This window comes from Charadrius vociferus, unplaced genomic scaffold (assembly GCF_000708025.1).
Source record: "Charadrius vociferus isolate BGI_N301 unplaced genomic scaffold, ASM70802v2 scaffold306, whole genome shotgun sequence".
NCBI lineage: Eukaryota > Metazoa > Chordata > Aves > Charadriiformes > Charadriidae > Charadrius > Charadrius vociferus.
The window spans coordinates 3,073,478-3,098,855 of record NW_009648963.1 but is presented as its reverse complement, the minus strand read 5'-3'; the positions used below and the strand labels follow the sequence as shown (position 1 = coordinate 3,098,855).

General features: G+C 39.3%; 1 protein-coding gene across 1 annotated transcript in view; it reads right to left on the bottom strand.

The window, feature by feature from the left end:
* The window catches only part of SLIT2 (slit homolog 2 (Drosophila)), a 293,963-nt gene extending 268,853 nt beyond the window's left edge, over positions 1 to 25,110 (bottom strand). The window contains exon 1 of the mRNA XM_009887665.1: positions 24,839 to 25,110. Within this exon, the coding sequence (XP_009885967.1) occupies positions 24,839 to 25,110 (272 nt within the window). The remainder of the gene's footprint in view (positions 1 to 24,838) is intronic.
* Between the last annotated feature and the right edge of the window lie 268 nt (positions 25,111 to 25,378).

Below are 25,378 nucleotides of genomic sequence, written 5' to 3'. Positions count from 1 at the left end.
AGGGAGAGGGAGAGAAGGGAGCGGGGCCGGGGTCCGCCGCGGTGCTGGGGTGTGTTTTGGTCGGGGGGGAATTGGGCTGTGGGGAGGGGGGAGGGCTGAAACGTCGCCCCGCTGCACTCGCAAATATCTCGGGGCGTCTCGGCGAGGGGCTCGTTGGATTGCTTTCTGTTCTGTGCGGCAGGAGCTACGGAGGGAGGACGAGGGGTTGTCTTGGCGTTTTCTTCGGTTGCAGTTTCGGTGTGAAACGCAGCAGAATCTCTCCCGAATTACCTCCGCAAACAGAATAAAATGGACAAGTGTTGTTCCATACGGTGAAATACCTCGAGTAGCAACATTAACGCTGCTGCGCTCGTTTAGGAAGACACCTGCCATTTCAGAAAATTGTATTCTAAATACACACAGTGTGCCTGGTAAATTTTCCTGGAGTGTTGTTTATTGTCAGCGCATCTTCAGCGTTCTTAGGAAGATACTAAGTGCATCAGGCTCTTAAATAAATTTTAACTGGTTTTAGTTTTCTTTGCTTGTTATTTCAGTTCCATGCGATTTATAACAGCTCTTGAGACCCCAGTAAGAGGTGAAAGTGATTTGTCTTTCATAGATGGCAACCTCCAGCAGGGATGACTAAGCCTTCAGCAAGGTGTAGTTTGTAAATGCTCAAGGGAGTCCCTAGTTTTTTCCATATGGCCGGGTCCAGCTGAGTCTCTTCATCCCTGGGGTCTCCACTGCGCAATTCCCGCAAGAGGCTTACTGTCTCTTTTTGCCCGTTACCAAGAGGACAAATTCTGTTCTCAGAAATGCAGTTCTAGATCCGAGTTAATCTGTTGAAGTGGAAGCCAGCGAAGTTACTCCTGACTTCTCTTAGCATAGAACGTGGGCCAAAAGGAACACTGCTAAAAATGTACATACCTACAAAAAAAAAAACAAACCAAAAACCTATTTTATTTTTTTATCCATTTGTTTAGAGAACGTCCAGAAAATATGATTGTTGAGCTGTTTTCAAATGCTGATAATGGCATCTTGGGTCTTACAGAGACGCAGAGATACTCCAGGCTTAGATTGATGCAGGAAGGAGAATTCAGTGACTGTAAGTGGAATACATCAGCTCCTATGTATAAATGCTTTTCACTCCTTTCTCTCATGTGATTGTTTTAGCTCTTACAAAGGATTTAGAAAGGATTTTGCAACTTTCTAGCAAGCAATAGGAAAGAATAAAAGAACTTAGTCTAACATATTGCTTTCATACCCCTACTAAAATCCTTTATCTTATAGCTCCAGGCAGAGAAAAAACAGAAAATACAAATGTTAATTGTTCAGTATTTTTCATTATTTGTTTCAAGTACCAGCAATTTGCCTAGTGCTGCAGAAGGCAGAAAGAGAAGAAATAATAAATCTTTTTTATATAGTAATTCTCAGAAAATCCGAATCAATTCTTAAAGTGTTAAATGTTGCTAAACAGCTCTATGCAGAGCTGATCCAAAATCTAAACTGGTCTTAATTTAATATACTTTGTTTTCAAAGAGTAGTATACTAAGCACAAGCAAGATCAATTTTTATTCCTATTTGGGGGGTTCATTGATTTTTAACATACCCACCTTTGAAGCATACCTTTCATTCATTCAGATTGATTTTCCTGAGTGTCTTGCCTGCCAGCACATTGAAACTCTCTCTTTGTGATCCAAACTCCTTAATGGGAGAATTCCCAATGCCTGAAATTGTCTGAGGACAAGGCCTTCTGTCAGACGCCGTTTAGTATCACTGCTGGGGTATGAACCTTGCCCCGCAGAGCACCCTGTGGCTGCCTCAGTTGCCTGCAAAATGAATTCTAAGCCACTTCCAAAGTTGTAAGGGAAATATTCCCACAGAGGAGGAAGCTGGGGAAAAACTTCAACAACAAGATATGTTAGAAGGAAAGCAATTAGAAACATTCATCAGTGGAAGAACAAAAATTTTCTTACAGCCACTTAAGAAAATACTGACAGCAGTTTTCTGTTCTCCAGATTTTGTTGTACAACATTCCGTCCTTTGGAGGATAATCTAAGGGGATACTCCAAAAGATAAGGAGATCAGAACTATTAGCATAAGGAGATCAAAGTCAGTAATAATAGGTAACATCTTCAGAACAAGATCCAGAACATCAAAATAGAAAAAGCTGCTACTCACAATTGAGGTTGATAACGGTGACTCCGGCTGAGCACAAAGCCATGTGCTGCATAGGTCCATCTGAGTGAGCTCGGCGAACATCAGCTCTCTGAGCATCACTATGGCTTTATAAGGACAGTATGCCTGAAAGATACTGAACCAAATGATTCATCAATTCATAAACAGCTGAAGTTCAGTGAGGTGATAGAAAAATGGCCAGTAGAGGTTTATCAAGAATAAACAGCATAAATTAATCTAGTTTCCTTCTTTGACAAGGTAACTAGCTTTGTGGGTAAGGGGAAAGCATGACAGATGGTGATATTAGCAGGTCATTTGCCACTGTGCACGTTAACATTCTTCTAAGCAATCTACTTAAATCTAGTCAAAATCTCATTGCTGGCACGTGGACACTTAACTGAGTAAAAAACCCCAAACCCTGTATTCATCAGAGTATGGTTGATGGTCAGTCTGCATGCGTATAGAAAGTAGACTCTTTAAAAAAGCTGTTAAGACTATTATGGCACTGAATGATTCCATTAGTGATTGAAAATTACATATAACTATTAACAGATGATACCAGAATGCAAAGGGATGTGAGGAGTTTGCAAGGCAGAACCACAATTCAAAATTATTTTGATAAACTGGGGAAAGCACATGAAATTAGTAAATCTTAAGGAAGATATGAACATAACATTGCATTCAAAAAAGAAATTCAAACGCATAAATACAAAATTACAAGCAGGGCAGCAGCACTCCAGAGAAGGACATGGAGATGAAGACGTATCATCTTAAATTTATGATAAAGGAGATTCCATTACAAAAGGCAAACATCATTCTGATGAGGTATATATTACATAAGGGAGGTAAACATTCTTAAATGCTTACCAATTCCTAAAGCTTCGTAAAAGCTTTTGTCAGCTTTTATGGGTAGAATAAAGTGTTCCATTTTGGACACCTTTCCTAAAATATGCTGTAAATAAAACAAGAGAGACTCCAGAGCACAAAAGTAAGAATAAAAATTTTAACAAACGTGAACTATGAAAAAAGTTTTTAAAAGTGCATTTACCTGGTTTAAAACCAAACAAACACCCCCTCCTCCCCCCAAAAAAACAAATGCCAAAACAACCCCCAAAACAGTCCAGAAAAAGGAGAGACATAATAGTACTTCCCAAAATTAAAACATGTTTGTAAGCAGCACAGTGGTCAGTTAATATTCACAACATGTAAAGGGTTTCGTTTTCAGGAAGGAAGGTTTATGAATCAGAAAAGCTGGCAAATTTGTACTGGAAATTTTAAAACAGATTAAACACATACTAGATAGGAATTACCCAGATGTACTACACTGTAGGGTCTGAGTAGGGACATTAGCTAATTGGCCTTTCAGGTACTTTTTAGCCACGATTTTCCATGGGCTGTTAAATAAGTAGCCTTCTAGCAGTAATATTCATTGTCAAAGAGGACATCAGGCTGTGTGTATTAGTTGCTCATTATTTATTATCACGTATTTGTAATTCAGGATCATCCAGCACTTCCTGTCAGAACTGTGCTAGTAAATGGAGTAGTACAACAAAACGATGATCACAACCCCCTGGCTTTTCCTTTTTAAGTCAACATGATGTATGAAAGGTAGAGGGAAAGTAATACAATTTTTTAAAAACTGGCCACTAAGTCCTTTTGTCAATCAAGCTAATGTGGCTATTTACCTGTAAGCAAGCATAGGTCTTGTGGAACAAGCAGTGCAGAGATGATGCTAACATTCAGACCAGAACAGAGGAGGAAGGTTGTGCCATGATCAGTGCACAAGAGGTCATGAGGAGAACATATGCAACAAGCTAACATCACGTACACGATAAAAGAGTGATGGGGAAATAAAAAAAAATGTAGGAAAGAAAAAGGAAGCTGGAGAAAAATAGGGACATACAGTGAGAACAAAAAGCATGGACTTGCAACAGAAGAATAGGGAAAACGTATTAAATTGCTGAATAAGTGTGAAAGAAAAGAACTTTTCTCTAAGAGTCTGTTACAACACAGATAGAAAGGGTGCAACCCACTGGAAACTGTGATTAAATATTATTTAATTTGTATTCTGCTTTTAAGCCTTCCAAACATTTACTACTTGTGACAGTCTCATTGGACTAATCCTAGCTTACATTTTCTGAGCTTTAACTGTTTTGATATTTCACAGCGGACTACAGCCTAAAGAGCAACTTGGAAATCATAAGTGTACCCACACAATATTACAGCTCAATGAAGATTTTATTTAGTTGCTAGCTATCTTCTCTAGTTGTTAGCTAGCCAGGTTTTGAACAGATCTGAAATGCCTCCAAATTAAATACAAGATTAAAGCAAAGACTAGCTGGCAGGAAGGGGGTGTAGGACCATGTCTGTGTTTGTACAACTTCTCCAAGGGAGCTAAGGATCAAACTTCTTGACTTCTCTGAAACAACACCCATAATAAACATTACAACTGGTAGTAAATATTTCAGAAATGTATCCTTAATCTAAAGCTGAGTGACCTGAGGTTTATCCAATATCAAAGGGACGCTATCAAATTTTTAAGGTCATGGATTTCACACATGTAAAACCTTTAGGCTCCCGTGGAGCTATCTAGAGTCTCACAGTGCTTTACCATAAAGTATGACTGGAAATTTATTTGAAAAATTTCCTGGGTTTTAGGAGCCACAAATAAAAAACCCTGAATCACTCCACTATCATTCTAATGGAACAGAGTGAATTTATTCCAGTTACTCAAATAAGTAGAACTTCAAGTATTCCATGCAATTCTGTTGTATAGCAGGATTCCCATTAGAATTTACCCCTATATGAAAAAAATTTACAATACCTCATGACTAGGTCTAGAAAAATCTGGGGAGGGAGGAAACAGAAGTTTCAGAGCTGGATGAACACAGCCATATCACACAACCCAGAGTACGCACATTACTTTATTTGGGTTTTGTTTGCTTCACTTATGCTTAGATTTCACATGGCAACATGGGATTATTTCAAGATAGCTAGGCTAAATTTTGTTTATGCTTCCTAGTAAATTAAGGAGCTATATGAAAGGCTGCCCAACCAGCAGTAGTCATGTGACACTGCATACATTGATAAATTTACCTAATCTATATTAAGAAGATGAATTTCCAAAGAATATACAGTTGGGATACTGAAACTTAAAGGGAGAATGCAAGAAGTGCTTTAGCAGAGAAAACCAACAGACGATAAACTGGTCTAACATTGCCAATCTTTTCCCCAAGTTCTTACGCAAAAGATAAATCAACTACTTTAATTATTTACCTGAAACCCAGATTTAAGTGTTTTATCTTACTATGGTGTGTCTTCACCTACCAGCAAAAGTCTCATAACTTGTGTTAGCACAGTCTTTAATCCGTACCAGAGCCCTCTCAGGTAGAAAATCTGATAGCTGTTTTATGTTTAATACTCCTATGACATAGATAAATGAACACACTGCATTACTTATCTTGCATGGGATGGCACAAGGGACCTCATCTACCTCATGCAGTTTAAGAACTTTATCATTTCAATGAAAAAAACACTTTTGTAACTTATGAGGAATTTGTGTTTGAGAATCCTAACTCCCAATTTAGTGTGCGTGAATTTTGAGGAATTCATTGCACTTCAGTGTAAAAGAGATTATTCAAATTATCAAGTCTGACATTTTGCATGAGACAGACCACTGAAGCTGATATTTCTGCATCAAAGCTGATAATATGTGCTAAGCTAATCGTATCCTTGCAGGGTGGAGGATCTGGTCTCTTACTATCAAAAGTAACCAGGAAAACTCAATCTTTAAACAAGTTGATTTTGGCTTTGTTTTGGCTATTTGCAAACAAAAGGCTAATTTTCACAGCAAGTGTAGTCATGTTACTTTATACTCATTTGTTTCAGTGTTTATGTCTGGCCTTTAAGTTAAATTGTTATTTTCCTTCCCTGGGGATTGCCACCCTGATGTAGTTATAACCAGTGAACATACCCTTTCTCGCAACTTTCCTTTTGTCAGGCTTCCTCTGTTGTAACTGAATCTGAGGATAAAATGGCATTAGTTCTTGAGATTAACTGTTACCTATTCCATCAATGCAACTCGCAATTTGCTTTCACTGTCGTCTGGCAGCAGAGGTAGAACACATTCCTGGCGCAAGGGAATAAGCTACAACTGATTTTTTTAATCTTTTCATAATGACCTTTCCAAGTCTTTCTCAGCTTCTCTTCAGATTTTTGTAGAAACATATCTGTCCCAATGTAATTGGAAAGGATTTCTCCAGGTTCACCTCATGGTTGTTAATATCACTGAAGATTTAGAAAACAATAGATATTAGATTTTATATAGTTTTTCCTTCCCTTTCAGGGTCCATACTAAATGGATGAATTTGATGATAGTACAAAAGGTAATTTTCCTGCAATTTTACATTGAGATGGCTGGTTCTCTTAAAAAAAAAAAAAAAAAAAAAAAGGGAAATATTGTAAACAAGCACGAGGACTCTTTGTGTCATTCCCTTTTGCCTCTCTGTGAGGGAAAATGGAAAACGGAGTCAGTTCACTGTTAACTCTTCTGTTGGCCAAGGAAACCAGAGCTGCAATGCTTTCTGTCCTCTCTCTGAATGCCCCATTCTAAAAAAAAAAAAAAAAAAAGAAAAGAAAACAAAAATCTGGTTTGAAATCTTCTAGTACATATTTCAGTTGAAAAAACTGAATAACTCTACCCACTGCTCTTGCCACCTGCCATAACCTAACATGCACTGGACATTTCTGTATTTGTTTGGGGTTTGTAGAGTATATATCTTGTGAGAGGAGAGAAGAAAGTTGGGTTTAGGGAGGGGCTTTTTTTTGAGAAAGGAAGGAGAGGCTGCTTGTAAAATGTCTGAGTTGATAAGGGTACTTTATAACCTATTTTTATCTAAGCATAAAACAACTTTCTAACACATACTATTTTTATTATGCATGTGTTCTTTATTTTTGTTTCTTTATTACCACATAGAATGGGATAATGTATTTCAATTGTATCTGATTAGGATTGAAACTATATCAGTCCTAGGGAGAACATTGCTGAATCTTTGTTCTCCACTTATTGCTTACAAATGAGTATGTGAGAGCATATTTTTCCTGAAAGGAAGTGGTTTCTCTTAGAAACTTACTTAAAGATAACTTACTTAAAAGATAACTTACTTAAAAGACAACTTACTTAAAAGACATTTTCTAGAGAAATAATATTTAGCTATAAAACCTGGTAGATATTTTCAGCTGGGTATATTCTATTCATAACAAATTTTGACTCATTAGCCACAACCTTTGAAGAACAGTGGTTTAGTAGGAACATGAAATATATTCGTCCTAGTCATGTTGGTGACTCAGTGTTTTCACCAAAATATTTTTGCCTCTCACTGTCCCATTGTTTTTGTGTACCTGGCACTTTGCTCAATTGTCTGAAAACACAACACGCAAGCAATGGGGAAGACTTTAGTGTGGAAGCAGTTCCACTAGGAAAGGGTTCTGGAAAGGAGGAGATTCTCGAGACAGAGCAAGAGGGTGACCTGCAAATATTTATTTTAAAATAAGTGACATTAATAATGCATGCACTTTAACACTTGCACCTTGGATTATTGAACAGCTCGCATTCGAGAGGAATGAAGCAGACTCAAACATCCTGCAAAGGACAGTAAGATGCTCAAGAAGAGGAACTGCCAGTCCGGCATTCAGCTCTTTGGAAAAAATCATGTGAATATAAGAGAAAGGATCAAGGTATTATTTTTTTTTCTACTGTTCCCCCTCCATTATACCTGCTGCATAGAAAACAAAGACTACAGGGAGAAGAAAGGCAGGTACCTTAATTTCCCAATGGAAAGGGCAGAAATTGTGATTCATATTTATGAATTGTAAAATTTTTCACTACCCAAATCTCCGTTGCTAACAACATTATGTTAAGAGTATGGAGTACAAGTTTAACTGCAGACCTTTAGAATAGTACATAATGAAAGATATTTAGTCTGTCCATATTGCACATGAACATTTTGCCACAGCTGGAGCAAGAATCGTGAAGCTAGTTGTAAGAAAACAGAGTAGTGTGAAGATGAAAAGAGACAAGGACATTTTTTCAGATGAACAGTTCTCTCACTGAAAAATGCAGTTTCTGATCAACAAATGGTATTTGGGAATTCAAGATGATTTTATAAGTAGTGTTGACTGAAATAACAAGTGATACTTTATTTTAGTTGCAAATTTTATTTTGACATGCTCAAACCTAAATATTTTGATTTTTCATTTGAAATTATGATTAGCTGCCTGATTGATTCCCCCCCCACCCCCAAAAAAAAAAAAAAAGAGAATCAGAAAGCAAAGTCCTCCCACTGAACCAAATTTTCATGTGAAATATCTTTCCCAGTTCTGGTATAGTCACTTAACTTGAAATTAATTAGTCACATAAATGCAGTCTCCAGCTTCCTGAGACATCTATGAGCAGACCCGTTGGATAATACCTGGGTTAAGTATGTAAAGAAGGAAGTTTTTACTGTGTTAATGGTGAGAGCTTGTTACGGTCATCTAAGGTGGAAGTCAAAAATGGATAAATATCTTCACCATTACGAGAAAGATTGCTACTGAGAATTGCGTGTTTCTAGTATCGATTTCCAGAAGCATTAGGAAGAACCGGGTATTTCTGAATGCAATAGGCAGCATGTTTCATCGTCAAACAATTCCTGAACCATCAGCAGTGATTCTACTGGTTTAGATTTATTTGCTATCTTATGAAATATTTCTAGAAAAAAGGGTCATAGCATATAACACCAGCTTGAATGATGGATTCTTTTAAACTTAAATGAAGAGAAACAAAAACAACTTCATAAAATTATTTCATATATTCAGGAAACTAGTTTGTGAACCTAGTTTGTGAACCTAGTTTGTGAAGTTGATCTGAGAACTCTGATTCCTTAAAGAGAAGATTTGAAATTGTTTTAAGTGAACGGCTTAATTTTGATCTGTATTCCAACGATGTAAGAATGAGTGAGGACAATGGTTTCAGATCCAAACTTATGAATAAGCATCTGAAAAAACATGAGATGAAAGCTGAAATGTCAGACTTTAATATGTTTTATAATTCCCAACTAAGAGCAAAATGTTTATAGCTATAAACAGTTGGGGTGGGGTTCCACTGAGAGTGAAGTGAAACTGAATATATTTTAGATATACTTGAAAAAAGACCACATCATCTATGCTTGTACAAGCTTGATCATAGAGAAAAGGTTAACACAGGTATGAAACTAGACATTTAGGTACACGTAAGAATTTAGGATATAAGAAAAAGAACAAGAATGATTACGGAACCACAATTCACTGTGGAGAAAAAAAAGCAGATAAGATGCAAACATACATTGGAAGAGGTAATTTGAAAAAAATCTTATGCTCCTTGGCTGAACAAGATTATCAGACTATTTCTGTATGTTAACTTACTTCTGAGGGTAACTTGCAGGTGTAGTAAAGAATACTTAATTTTTGCTGAAGTGGAATACAAGTAGTTTTGGAAATTTGGGATAAGAAAATGAAGATTATTTCATTCACTTGAAATTGCAACTTTTTATTTATGTTTTTTAGGTGAGAACGGAGGGGTTAAACAGACTTTCTTCAGTGCTTCAAAGACTAAGATACTTGTATAGCTCTAAACAAAGGAATACTTTTTTTGAAATCTACAGAGATTTTTTTACTGAAAATATAGACAAATCTGATTCCTCTCATGTAGGATTAGACATCACGGAATAATTTCACTCATCATTTGAAATACTCCAGTGTCCTGATAACATGGGAACTATTCACCAGAATTCCGTTATGCAAAACAATGTGTCTCATCTGAAATATATCACTTCCACCAGCCCAGTGGGCCTGATATTAAGGCAGAATATTAATTCTGTTCTGAGTAAGAGGCTCCTCTTCTGGCTCTCCTGCTAACATTCACAGAATCATAAGTATTCTGCAGTTGTCTTTCTAACAAATACGAATGTAATTTCAGGTAAAGTACAAAACAGGACAACAACTTGGAAAAAAATACTTCAGTTTTCTCTTGATAAGTGTGTAGAAAGTGCAAAATCAAAAGCAAGTACAGCTTAACCATACAGTTTTTTTGGAAAGAAATTCACATTGTCCATGGCATCAGTGCAGCATACTTCTTTGTCACATCAGAGAAATGTTTAACTCTCTATTAGCACAGTGATGAGGAATGAAAAGAACTTCACACCTACATTTGAAACAGGAAGAACGTTGTATGAAATACAAGACTTTTTTTTTTTTTTTACTGTGTATAAACAGCAAATTAAACACTGCAAAGTATTTGCTCCCCTAATACCATTTTCAACCATTTTTGTGAATGCTGACTTCCCAACAACCAGTCTTTCAGCATCTACAAAACAAATAATTCCTTTGATCAGGACTTAGCATATTAGAACAAGAGTGAGAGAGACTTGAAAAATTATTTTCAAACTGCTAAGAGTCCCAGATTATTTCAGCCTGGAAACTCCATTTTACCACTTCTCTCGCTCTCATTTTGCAACCTCAGCCGTACTAAATAATTTCCTCTAGCTAATAAATGCTGAATTTATATGGCAGTCTTCACCTTGATCTTCCTCTCAGTACGGTAACTGCTGCTTTTGCCGGGGCCTGCTGGGTTGTTGTGGTTTCTCTGTCCTACTGTGGGTTTTATGTATTTAAACGTGCTGGTTTCTTGTATTATTAAAGTCTCTCATTGGGGCAATATTATTGTACAGGAGTGTTGACTTAAAGAGAAGCCTTTCTGAACACACAAATTCACTGTCAGTAGCCAGCAGAAGGCAGAACAAAATATTCAACACTTTGTAGTCAATTTGAATGCAATACTCTGATATTCTCTCTAGCCCAGAAAACCTCAGTGGGACCCATGAATTATAGATTACCAGTACAGAGGTTAACAGCTGGAAAAAAATACAGACTTGCAATCAGGAGTATCTGAATCATCATGTATATATTTTGTTCGAAGTATAGGCAAAATCTGCAGTGCCTCTGTTACTTCAGTCCTTGGGGTATATGTATTGTGATAATAAAAGCAAAGACATTCTCCACAGGGCTCCACTTCTTTCAGTACACAAAATAAGTAGCATTTAGTTGATGAATAATATTTTGCTTTTCCCACATTGTTCATTCTGTGGTCACCAGTATTTCTCAGCTCCCATGTCGTTTTTGTATGTACACTAATCATAACCTATGCTGAAAACAAAATGGTGAATTTCATCCTGAGTTGTGCATGTTGCTTGTGGCTCTGGCATCTGATGCACTTCATAAATATTTACAACAGTTGTATGACAAGCTATTATTTAATCACCATTCTATACACACAGAGAAATTAAGGTCTGAAGTTTTCACTAATTCTTAGGTGCCTGACTTGAGATGCCTATGACCCAAAGTTTTAGTCATTAGTATTACACAACTTCTGGTTCACATATGCTGTACTTGGTTGCAGTCCCACACGAGATATCAGCCCCTCTTTCCATTTAGAGGTTCAGAATCTCAGTGGACAAGGTTTGCAGCAATCCAGTCCTGACTGAGGGATAAAAAAGCAATTTTTCAACGATTTATCATGTCTGATTCCCATCCAGATTCAGACAGAAGAAGATATATATTCTTGGCTTGCCTCTGACAAGGACTCCCACCAAGACTGAAATTCAAGATGACTTTCAAGTCATGGATGACTAAAATTTTTCCAAAGAGATCAAGTTTTACTGCCCCCCCCCCCCCCAAAAAAAAAAAAAAAACCCAAATGGGTGTGGAGGAGGGAATAAAAGAAAAAACCCACAACCCAAAATCCTGAACCACTTTGAAAGTACTTCTAAAAATGAAATGTGAAATAGTCCTATAGAGTTTCTGTTTGGTAGCTGGAGTCTGGCGAAGTTTATAAGGCAGCATAAAGGAGACCTTGTAATGACAGTTGGTACCATCACCCCTGTCTGTAATATAAAAAGTATAGTAAGTATAGTCAGTGTTCACTTCTCCGTATATAGGCAGCGCTCTTCCTTTTCCAGAAACTTCAGCAGGCTATTCCTCAACTAAGCATGATACCCATCTAAATATCTCAGTCCTATGGAAAAGTGACCTACCTCATTCTCTCTTCATTCACTCCTTTGGCTTGGTTTGCAAGACAGAGGAATGTGGATACAGCTGAGAGGGCAAAAGGGCATCAAATTGCTGAACAGAAGTACATAGTTAGACTTCAGGTGAAAGAGTATATAGTGTAAAACAGATCATTGCTTTTGCTTATAAATATAAATTATCCCTTTTCCCTGTAGCTTCAGAAACACTGAGGATGACATTAAGTCTCATGAATAAAGGACCTCAGCTGTCATGATTGATAAACAAGGAGTGACATTAGAAGGACAGAAGAACAAAAATAAGAGCTAAATAACTGGAAGAAGATAAGGAAGAGAGACCGAAGAGGTAGCTGGAAGAGGAGATGTGCAATATTTTTTCAGAGTCAGCATGGGAAACAATTGCTCAGCTGAGGAACTGACTAGCATGAGGGAAGGAGAGAGCTGAGCCAAGTGTTACGCAGTTGTAGGAGGCGCAGTGAATAGGCTGCTCTTGTCCATTGGCTCTCTTTTGGCCTGTTCCAGTTACACTTCATACTGCCCATTTCAAACAAACCGAAGTCAGCAAACCATGTAAACAAGTGCTTAAGTTCATTTTTATTCTTCATTTAATAAAGATTATGCAACATTGAATAAATACTTCTATTTCTCATGCTTAAACGTAGTTCTTATCTGCTCGGCTTAACAGGAGTGTGTCAGGGTTGTAACACAGAAGGATGTAAACTCATGATATAGTAAATTCTTGGCCTCACTGAAGCCAGTGGTAAAACTCTTGTTGTCTTTCATGGGAATACGATTTCATCAGAGTACTTAGCTTAATTTCTAGCTGTTGTTTAAAGTCATATGCATTTGAGACATTCCACAAGTATAGAAATCTCCTATAAACCAATTCTGTAGTAGTGGATTTTTCTCACTGTCAATCTTTATTTTAAATGGAAACTTTATAAGAAACTACATTAATGCCATAAAGTGAAATAAAATGAAAGGAAAACTTATGCCTAAAAAGAAATACTAAAACATGGAAAAATGCTAAAACATTTTAATAATTTCGAAACCTCATGAAGGCCACAGCCTAATTTTCAGCCAAAATATTTCTGAAACTGGCAGCCCACAGGAACTCTGGAACACCCATGTGGAAACATGTTTTTGATTTTGGAGTAAATATTTTTTCCTCATACACAGAAGTCTTTTCTTTAAATAGTGTAAGACAGCCCAAAATAGAAGGAACGTTAAGTGTTTCTGTTGTGCAATTAAAAGTGAATTATACATAGCTAATATCAAAGTTATTTCTATGCTACATTTGAAAAGTTTAGAAAAATAAACGTTTCAGAAAGCGGAGCTTATAAAGTGAGGCCTTGGAAATCTCTTAATGGAGGAGGTTTAGTTTTCCAAGTACTGTTCATCTGATCATTGTATGTTTGGGCACCTGGAGGTGTGAACCTACTGACTGTGGACCATGATTACAAACTCGCAGGCGATAAAAGGTGGAGACTTATCAGTGTTCTGTGTTATGAGGGATGTCACCAGGAGCAAAGCCTCAGAGGACGACAATGGAGGTGTCTCTCAAACTACAAATGTATCTTCAGAAGAACAGTTACTTTAATTGGGAGTTATAAGCTGTTCCTAATCTATGTTGCCCTGCTGCAGCTGTAGCAGACATTAGGATTGGCCTCCAGCTCTTTGTGTGTACTCTGTGGATGAGGAGGACAAATTAGAAGTCCTAAAGACAAAAGTTTCTTTCCAGAAATTAAATTCAGCATCAGAACAAGAAAGGCTGGTGAGTAATAGTCTCTTCTCATCTTTTTGGCTTCAAACACATAAAAGAACAGCACCTATTTCACACATCCTTCCTGTCATTAACCTTTTGTACTCTGCACATCTTGGGTATGAAACACATCTCTCTGTCTTCTCACAGCCCTGAAAACTGGCATTTTCTGTCCATGCAACAAGTAGAGCAAATCAATTAATAATATCAGTTTTATCACCAAGCAGCAGTATGAATTGCTGAATCTTATTTTTCATCTTTCAAATGATCTGATTTCTATACCATGCTTTTCTGAGAGGCAAAGTGATGCACTTCTTACTCTATATGTTTTCTCTGCTCAGTTGCATGTGGGGTGCTATGCTGGTTTATGTGATAAGAATGTTTGGTCACAAGTTTCCCAACTATATGCCAGAAAAGGTTCAGAGAAAGCTAACAGTGGTGAGTAAGAGTACGAAAAAATGTCTATGAAGAATGGTTGAAAAGATTGCCTACATAGAAAATAGTGCATAAAAAGGCTATAATAAAGTAGAAAAATAATGAGTAGTATGAAGAAAGGCATACTGGGAACTTCTTTTCTAGTGTAAGAAAATAACATATTCAACTGAAGTTAAAGTTGTCAGATTAAAAATCAATGAGAAGTATTTTTGTATAGTACATAATTATTCACCAGCACTGTTAGTCACAGAAAGTTCCAAGGACATGCAAGACTGAAAACTCTTCATGTATTTACATATATATTTCAAGATTGCCCGGAATAAAATTTAACATCATAATTTTGGAAGACATTTCAAATTACTGGCTTAATCTCTCTAACTATAGACCACATCTATTTCATAAGGAAGGTTTGCTTGCATTTGCCTTTGACAGAATATTGCTGAACATTTTTATCAGTAAATAAAATGGGGCAGTGATGAAGACAAAGTAGTGGTCTAAACTCTCTGTTGGTCTAATCCAGCATGGCTTTTTCTTTTTGTGCCACCTGTTGTCAATAGCTATGGTGCCAGCTACGGTGCCAGTATGTTAAGTTATGTGACAGAAAGCTGAAGGACCGCAGAGGCATGACAACAGGGCTGGGGGAACCCCAGTAACCTAACCAGAGGAGCAAGCCCCAGACCAACCAGGGCTGTTCCAGGAGGGTGTCAGCCCCTGGGTAGGGGTGACACCCATTGGGGTGAGTCAGTGAAAACGGTCTCCAGAGAACTTTTGGACTGGGGTGTGTGTTACTGCCTATGGGACTCATTATGGGATGTAGGGAGGTGCATTTGGGGATTGTATCAGACAATGTACAATGGAATGTTTAGGGGAATGGGTATAATGGGATGTTTAGGGGAAGGATCGAAAGTGGGAAAAGCACGGGAGGAAAAAGCATAGAAAAAGACAGGGAAAAGGGTATAAAAGGTATGCGCAAACAGGTTGTTGGTCAGTATGCTTGTGTGGCCATTCCCTGTACTGGATCACTGCAATCTGTCCTGTCTTCTCATTAAACTGGATTTCTGGGTAAGGAGCTGCTTAACCTGTGTGCATGTGTGTGTGGGGGTCTAAGTGCCAGCACCTGCATTGGGAACCATGGGTCACAGTGTCCCTGCACAACTGGAGAGACTGGAGTGCATGCCTTGCACGGGAGTGCATCTCAGTGTGTGATTGCTAGAGACTACCAAGCTGGACTCAGCAGTGGATAGCATAAGAGGCTTGGGATCCTGGTGTTGGAGTGGCCCCAAGTCTGAGCTAGATACTGGAGAGACAAGAGGGTTTGAGAGTTGGCTACTGGAGGTCCAAGCCAGGTCCTGGAGAGATTGGTTTGGGGTCAACTACTAGTGAGGTCTTAGGTCTAGACCAGCTACCAGGAAGATCAGCAGTGCGCAGTCGCAGCCCAGAAGGCCAGCCATATCCTGGGCTGCATCAGAAGTGTGGCCAGCAGGTCAAGGGAGGTGATTCTCTCTGCTCTGCTCTGGTGAGACCCCACCTGGAGTACTGCGTCCAGCTCTGGAGCCCCCAACATAGGAAAGACATGGGCCTGTTGGAGTGGCCTAGAGGAGGGCCACAAAGATGATCAAAAGGCTGGAGCACCTCTCCTATGAGGACAGACTGAGGGAGTTGGGGTTGTTCAGGCTGGAGAAGAGAAGACTCTGGGAAGACCTTATAGTGGCCTTCCAGTATCTGAAGGGGGTCTACAGGAAAGCTGGAGACGGACTTTTTACAAGGGCATGTAGTGATAGGATGAAGGGGAATGGTTTCAAACTGGAGATTAGATTTAGATTAGATTTAGATTAGATATCAGGAAAGAATTTTTTACTCTGAGGGTGGTGAAGCACTGGAACAGGTTGCCCAGGGAAGCTGTGGAAGCTCCATCCCTGGAGGTGTTCAAGGCCGGGTTGGATGGGGCTTTGAGCAACCTGGTCTGGTGGGAGGTGTCCCTGCCTGTGGCAGGGGGGTTGGAACTAGGGGATCTTCAAGGTCCCTTCCAACCGAAACCATTCTATGATTCTATGATTTGCATCTCTGTGCTTGTGAGGCAACTACAAAACAGCCCACTTCTGACTGGAGCTGGGCACACAGAGCGGTGGCAGCCTTGCCTTTTCTGAGCTGTGGGATTTAGGGACTGCTAGCAGGTTCAACAGTAGATTTTGCAAAGGCAGTAGAAAAACCAAAATAAAAATAGTTTTCTCCCATCGTTGCCTGCATAAACACTGACCAACAAGTAAAACATGCTGATGATGACAGTGATTGCATTCTGCTTTTACCGTCTTTTTCAGCTGCTGTATCTCCATATTCTTATGCTGAGTTATCCTTTGGATGTTACCACTTTTTGTAACATCTTTAGTCTCATAATGCTCTACTAACATGAAAAATACTGTAATTGTTTCTGAAAAGAAACCTGTATTTACCTCCTAACGTTGCTTTTATTTATGATCACTGTACCTGCCTCTGACATTCTGAATCTCTTCATGTCATACATTAGCAATATAATTTTAAAAACTCAAAGCTGCTCTGGAGCTCTTCAGAGGAGATCGCATTTACTTTACAGTTGCTTGTTAATTGCTTTAGTGCCTAAGGATGTACAACATATGTCCTGCAAAGAGACACCCATATGGTTGTACAGTGTATGTCCTGGCACTCTGTTGCCACAGACTAGAAAACAGACTTCTGTTTAAAATGCATGGCCCATTGCATGATTGAAGGTGTGACATATAAAGGATTATAACTGGCAACATTGAAGCCCTACACCTGTCACAGTGCTGCGTTAGGAGGATATGTACGCTGTGTTGCTGAGAAGGGGAGAGGAGAGAAGATTGCCTTCAGAGAAGAAACAATTAAAAGATATTTTATACTTTTGTACAGTGGAGAATTTTGTTCTCAACTGTCTGATTTATTCGTGTCAGTGTGACTCAGCTATAGCTCAATTTTGACTCAAAGGTTATAAAGTTAAATAAGTTAGTAGAGGAAAAAGTGTAAGGGCATTAACTAGCCACATGGAACCAGATTTTAAAAGGTAATGAAGCTTTTAAGGCAGCAGAGAGGTGACTAAGGATATCTTTTAAAAGTATCTACATTTTTAGAGGCCTAAGCACTTTAAATAGTCTAGCTTTTAGCCTTTTGGTTTTCTGGTGAGTATTGTGGACATATTTGAATATTTGGAAAAATGCAAGAATATGCACAACCCTCAGAAGCTCAGCAGTCATTGTGGACAACCATCTTAGACAAAGGCTAACTTATTCCAACACAGTAATTCCAGTCTAGCACTCCTATTGTATTTGAGGTCAATCCTCCTTAGTTTTAGTTTTCTCAATGAAATACTTAGGTAAGGAACTAAAGGAAAAGATTAGTCTCACCTAACTTTAGCTATTGAAAGCATAGTACTACTAGAGCCTAAGCCAGTTGTCTAGGGTTTCACTGCACTACTGCAGAGAGATAAGCATCTCTAGAACGTGAGACATCCTACCTGCCTTAGACATCTCTCTCAGTTCTTAGGGAAGAAGGAATCACCCTGTAGAGATGCTCAGCTCTTTTCACTGGCTGACTAGATAACTTCAGTAAGAGATTTCTCTCATCTAAATTTAGACAGCCAATTTACAAGCCTGGTGTTTTTAAATAGTTAATAAAAAGTGAAAGGCATCTCTTCAGAGTGAGTCATCTTATCTGAAACCTGAGTCATGCTTCGGCTTCAGTGGTGTCTTTCTCTCTTCATTGACTACAGAGGAAGCGTAGGTGTACTCCTACGCTGGAGTCATCTCTTACCTCAGGTATTTCATTTAAATGCTTAGGTTATGTGAGATTAATTAAGGTTTATGTGACATTTGACAGCATCCTGCGTACTTTGCCGGAGTACCTTTTTCCTCCAGGTTACATGATCTTCCACATTGCAATCCTTTCTCCCTTTTTGCTCACAAAGAGAACAAGAGTAAGTGACAGAATTAATTTCTCCTGTTTATTTTTCCACATGGTGTAAATTTTCCAAGGTAGCTTACAACTGTAACAAATTAATACTACTACTTTCCCTTTGAAGTGGGGCTTGATAGCTAAAAATCACAATGTAACAATATCTTAGGCTGCAATAGTGAGGCAAGCCATTTCCAAATTCCCCTGTTGATCCAGAAAATTAGATGATTTTTTTTCTATTGTCCTCATGGTTATAGTAATTTGCTAATTGAAGAGCTGGAACACAGCTGAATTGAAAAAGTTTCTTGTGAAAGGTTATTTTAAAATTCCATGCAGAAAATTTAATTACTCAAAAATGTTTTCATCTCCAGTTTCCAGAATTTTAAAATTAACAGGTCTCATAAAATTCAGAGAACTGTATCAGAACAGACAAGTCAATTAAGAGGCATTTAAGAAAGCAATGAGTTAAACCATCAAGTAATTGTCTTCTTAAGGTGTTTTGCAGTTTTCCTACATGAATGTGTGTCTACATGGATTTCCTAGATGGATGTCATCTATCTGGACTTCTGTAAGGCCTTTGACATGGTCCCCCACAACATCCTTCTCTCTAAATTGGACAGATAAGGATTTCTTGGGTAGACTGTTTGGTGTACGAGGAATTGGTTGGATGGTCACATCCAGAGGGTAGTGGTCAATGGCTCACTGTCCAGATGGAGATTGTTGACAAGTGGTGTCCCTCAAGGGTCTGTATTGGGGCCATTACCATTCAATATCTTCATCAATGACATAGACAGTGAGATCGAGTGCACCCTCAGCAGATTGTAGACAACACCAAGCTGAGTGGTGCTGTTGACATGCCTGATGGAGAGGATGCCATCCAGAGGGACCTGGACAGGCTTGAGAGGTGGGCCTATGTGAACCTCATGGGGTTCAACAAGGCCAAGTGCAAGTTCCTGCACATGGGACAGGGCAACCTGCCAAATCAATGGGGGATATGGGCTGGGGGATGAAGGGATTGAGACCAGCTCTGACAAGAAGGGCTTGAGGGTACTGGTGGATGAAAAGCTGGACGTGAGGTGACAATGTGCGCTCACAGCCCAGAAAGCCAACTTTACCCTGGGCTGCATCAGAAGAAGTGTGGCCAGAAGGTAAAGGGAGGTCATTCTGCCCCTCTACTCCACTCTCCTGAGACCCCACCTGGAATACTGTGTCCAGCTCTGGAGCCCTCATCACAGGAAAGACATGGACCTGTTGGAACAGGTCCAGAGGAGGGCCACAAAGATGATCAGAGAGCTGGAGCAACTCTCCTATGAGGACAAGATGAGACAGTTGGGGTTGTTCAGCCTGGAGAAGAGAAAGGTCTGTGAAGACCTTATTGCCACCTTTCAGTACCTAAAGGGGGCCTGCAGGAAAGATGGGGACAAACTAGTGAAACAGTGGGACAGATTGGCCAGAGAGTTGGCAGATGCCCCATCCCTGGAAGTGTTCAAGACCAGGTTGGATGGGGATTTGAGGAACCTCGTCTAGTTGAAGATGTCCCTGCTCATTGCAGGGGGGTTGGACTAGATGACTTTTAAATGTCCTTTCCAGCCCCGACTATTCTATGATTCTACGAATTTTTATTAAACCAAACTAACTGTTCTGCTTTATTCAAAATCCATTTCTTTCTTTAAAAATATGTTCCTATCTAATTATAGGTTGTATAAATGTTTTAATAGTCACACGTAGAATAATGACATGGTCACTGTACTATGTTTTTCTAAGAGTTTTTCCTCTTTCAGAGCTACAACAGACCAAAGGATATTTCCCTACTTTATTTTTTATTGCTTTTACACAACACCTCTCTTTTCATTTCCTCTGGTACATATAAAAGCATTATTTCTCCCTTCAGGAAGCCTCATTTGTTTCTAGGTACACTTATTTACTGATGTAATACCTTTCTGTAAAAGATTTTTATTCTTATATTTTTTTTCCACTTCATGTAATTTATGAAGCCTTTCCCAGGTGATGTCACTGAAATAAATTATTTAACAGAATTCATAGGAACTGGTACCAAGAACATCCTCTTGTAAACATTCAGAGGAAGCTTCTCATACAAGCAGATTATTCCATCACTGCATTACTGAATTCTTGCACCTCACTCTGAGCCATATGGTAATACCTACTGCTAGACATAAGGTTTCTAGGAATCTCGTCTAGCTCAGTAAGGAAGCTAGAAGCACATGGGGTTCAATGTTTGTTGGTTCAACATTTAGCTGGCGCAAAGCAAACTATCCTTATACCTTTCCTGTTGCGCAACCTGTTGTCACCCACAAATCTTTGTTGGACAGTTAGCCTAAATAGTTGGCAACTCCATTTCCTTCTCTTTATCCCAATGTTCTCCTACATGAGGAGTTGGAAGAAAAGAGATGGGTGACCTAAAATGACTGTTCCATCTATATGTCTTCCTGAAAAATATTTTATTTACAAATATTTCCTGTGAAATGCAACTGTATCATGTTTACAAAACCAGTGCTGCTTTGATCCCTATGATGATCTCATGTTATCAACTTTAAAACCTCAGAATTCAGCATTTATGATTATTTCTATTTTAATAGAAAAACATATTTTCAGTTCATCTACTCTGAAAGCCCACTCTCCTGGCACAAGCACAGACTAACATTTTTGGCAAGGGTCACTGTAAAGAGCAAAGCAGGGTTTCGCAACTGCTGGCTCCAAGGAAAGCCAGCAGTTAACAAAACAAACTTTACTCACTTAATACACAGGTTTTTTTTAAGATTTGGACTGACAAACAGTGAAATACAGATATGCCCAAGTTCATACATGGCAATAATATGAGATCTATGTCCACTTATTATCTAAGTACATGCATTCAGGTTGGCTAAATTTTACCTTGAAGTCCAGTAACAGGTGGCCAGTTTACTTGAGAAGAAATTTAGTGTTATTTAGTTCAGGTCAGAGATTTGGTTTCAAAACTGGCCTCAGGTAGTTTTCAGGAGAGCAATTCTGCATAAATGTGACTTCAGTGCAAGAATAACGTAGGAGGGGGAACATTTGTCCCATCCTTTCTTCAGACAAAGTTGTTTTTACTGATTTGAAGCAAATACATGCACATTTAAACATATACATATATATATATAGGTAGCCCACAGTCAACTAGTTTAGTGAGAAAAGTCAATAAAGAAAATTTTCACCCATAATATTCTCTATTAATTTTATTGCCTGTTTAGTTTTTATTTATCCAACCCAAGATAGATTAAAGTACCTATATTTTATTCTTATTTTTCTATATTTTATCTGTTTTAGTTATACTATTTAGGGTGTTATTAATAGATTACAATCTACTATTATAGTTATAATTAGCTGCTAGGCTCAATTAGCTGCTAGACCTGACTGAAAAAGGATCTAAAACTATATGTGGTGCTTGTAGAAATTTGAATTAGCTTATAGGGCAGAAGTATTTTGTTGTCAATAGAGCGTACTAAAATTGTGTAAGTTTGCACCATTAGTCTTCGATTTGCTTTAGCACATTGTCCTGGTTTGAGCGACACAGGACTGATTTATCTTCTAATACTTGGGAAGATTGCTCTTTTACAAGACTCTAGTGCCTGAATTTGTGAAAATATTTACTTTGTAGCCCGCTATGGTGTGTGGGTTTCAAGGTCTCAGTGTTTTCGAGCTCGCCAGGTGCAGGGATGAGGAGTGAGACCTGAGCACTTGACCCAAGCTGGCCAACAGGATTGTTTCCTACCATGACCATCACATTCAATATAAATTAGAAAGTTTGCTGTGAAGTTTGTTCTCTCCCTTTATGGCTGCCATCCTGAGAACTTCTTGCCCGGGTGCTGGCCCCCTGAGGCCTTCCCTTCCTCCCAAAGCCATAGCGCTCACAGTGTCCGACATTTGCTGTCCACTGCTGGGAGTGCACAGCTTCCTACTGGTATAATTGGCTGAGTATAGTCTTTTCATATTCTCTATTGGTATTGGGACCTATTAATGCTATTAATGTTAATTATCTAATCTTATTCTACTAAATCTCTTTATATTTCAACTCCCGGATTTCCTTGTTATTTCCCAATTCTCCTTCCCGGGTGGCGAGGGGTCATTGGGTGATAGAATGATTGTCTAAACAACAATAAACTGTTATGGTTTTCTCAAACCATAGCACACACACAGAGTGACACTCATCACTGTAATTTTGAGCTCGACTATTCTATAGACTGGAAGCTCTACGCAGTGTTTTATTTCAGAGCACATTACATATGGAGAACAAGGAGGCAAGGGAAATAATCAGCTGCAACAACAAAATCTTAAATGATTGAGACAGGATTTTTATTAAAAGCCTACCATTTTGAAATCAGATTTACTGTATTTAAAATTGGCATGTATATTTGAAGAAAAACTGTTTGGAATTATTTATTTAAAAATCTAGAATTGAATTTTTGAATTACTAGCAATGAGATATTTTTTTGATAGCAGAAAAAGAAATAGTAATTGTATACAACAAGACATAAAGTTGAATATGATATATTTGGGATTTTGAACAAGTTTCAGTTTATAAACGTGCCTAGATGTGACTTTAATTAAGTAGACAAATATGAGCCAATGGAACTACTTCTCCTTTAAATTATGCAGGTGCTTAATCTCTGCACACAGTCTCCTAGGAATGAGAAATGTTTTGGTTGTGAAACAAAGATAGATTCTTGCTTTATTTATATCTTGAGACACAGCCTCCAGTCATTCATGGTAACCCAAATAATGCTTTGGTGAAAATACTCTAAAGCCTGCTAATATTTACTGTATAGCTGCAATTGACACATTGTATTTTAGTTTATGGTTTCACAACTTCTTCAATAAAGATTTTATATTCCATTTAACTCTTTTCATTTCAAGCAGGTTTTTTTTTCTGGGAAACCAAATATAATTTTTGGCAAATTTATCTAAGATCATGGGCTTGCAAAATAAACTGAGTATCAAGACATATTTTCCTCAAAGGATCAATTACACAAAGTCACCAAATGGCAGATGGTGAAAGATACCTCTGGACATTGTCTAGTCCCTCTGCTCAAGCAATGTCATCTAGAGCAGTTAGCCTGGGAACATGCCCAGTCAGGTTTTGAATATCTCCAAGGATGGAAATTTCACAACCTCTCTGGGCAACCTGCTCCAGTGTTTGATCATCCTTAGGGTGAAAAAAAGCATTTTCTTCCATTTAAATGGAATTTCTTGTGCTTAAGTTTGTGCCCATTGCCTCTTGTCCATTCACTGGCCACCACTGAGAAGCATCGGGCTCCATACTCTTTTTTCACCCCATGAGGTATTTATACACACTGATAAGATTCCCCTGAGCGTGTTCTTCTGCAGGCTGTACAGCCCCAGCCCTCTCAGCCTCTCTTTATATGGCAGATGCTCCAAGCCCTTAATCATATTCATGGCTCTTCTCTGGACTCACTCCAGTATGTCCAAGTCTCTCCTGTCATGAAGAACCAAGTATTGGGCACAGCACTTCAGATGTGAGTAGAAGGGAAGGATCATCGCCCTCACCCTGCTGGCAACTCTCATCCTCACGGAGCCCAGGATGCTGTTAGCCTTCTTTAACACAAGGACACATTGCTGGCTTATGATCAACTTGCTCTCCAGAACCCCCAGATCCTTTTCTACAAAGCAGCTTTTGCCCAGTTGGTCCCCAGCACGTACTGGTACAGAACTCCTGATTGCTTGTGCTCTGTTGTTTTGCTGCTCCAGCAAATCTCAGGGTAGTTAAAGGCTGCTATGAGCACCAGGGCCTGTGCATGTGAAGCTTCTTCCAATTGCCTGAAGGTGGCCTCACCAATTTCCTCCTGATCAAACAGTTGGTAGCAGACACCCTCCACCCACACTGTTCTGCCTGCTAACCCTAATCACCCTTCCCCAGGCAGAACTCCATGCACCCCTGTTGATCGGTCACAGGAAGGATGAGTCCTCATTCATGCCAACCTGGCCTGTCCTTCCTAAAGATCCTACATGCAGCCATGGCAGCATACATGAGTTATCCCACCATGTCTCTGTGATCCCAGTGAGATTGTAGCCCTGCAACTGCGCACAGACCTCTGATTCCTCCTGCCTGTTGCCCATGCCATGTGCATCAGTGTACAGACACTTCAGATGGGCTCCACTCATTCTGATTACCTGGGAAAAGGGCAAGCACATTCCCCATCATGCAGTCCTGTCTACATTTCCTTATTTGTGTGCAACACTTGGGATGGACTATTTTTCAGTGCTGTTTTCTTGATTATGAGGTTTATCTTGTCCACCCTTCCACCCTTTGCTTGCCAACCCTGTCCAATACTTCCTTACTGAACTGGGCATCATCATCTCTCTCTCCATCCATTCCTAATTCAAAGGTCTCCTCACCAGGTAGGCCAGCCTATTAGCAAAGATGCTTTCACCTCACTTTTCATCTCACCCTTCTTTTCCCAGCAGTTCTTGCTCCTCAGAGACGTGAAAACTAAATCCCAGCTGTTGACATGAGTTGCACAACAATGACCAGCTATTGACCCACAAGATCCTTCTCAAGCCATTCCCCTTCACTGGCAGGAATGAGGTGAAGACCAGCTGGGCCGCCTTATCCTTGGCCTTCACTCCAAGTGCTGTGCAGTCACACTGGATATGCTGCAAGTCTCCCCTAGCAGTATGGATGGTGCCCACGCAGAAGAACTGCAGGGGGTAATAGCGCATGTGCCAAACCAGCCTTGACAGCCTGTCCACAACACCCCAGATATGAGCCACTAGCAAGCAGCAAACCTCCCCAGACAATGGGCCAGATCAGCAGACAGGGACCTTCATCCCTCACGGCCGTGAGTCTCCCTCTACACTCTCATACCACTTCCTTCTGGCACTGCTGCGTGGCTTAGGCTCAGCTGGCTCAGAGACTTTGTGGAACAAAGCCCCTCATCTGCTACCAGGACACTGACCTATTCTGTGGTTACAGATCTGCAGGTGGAGC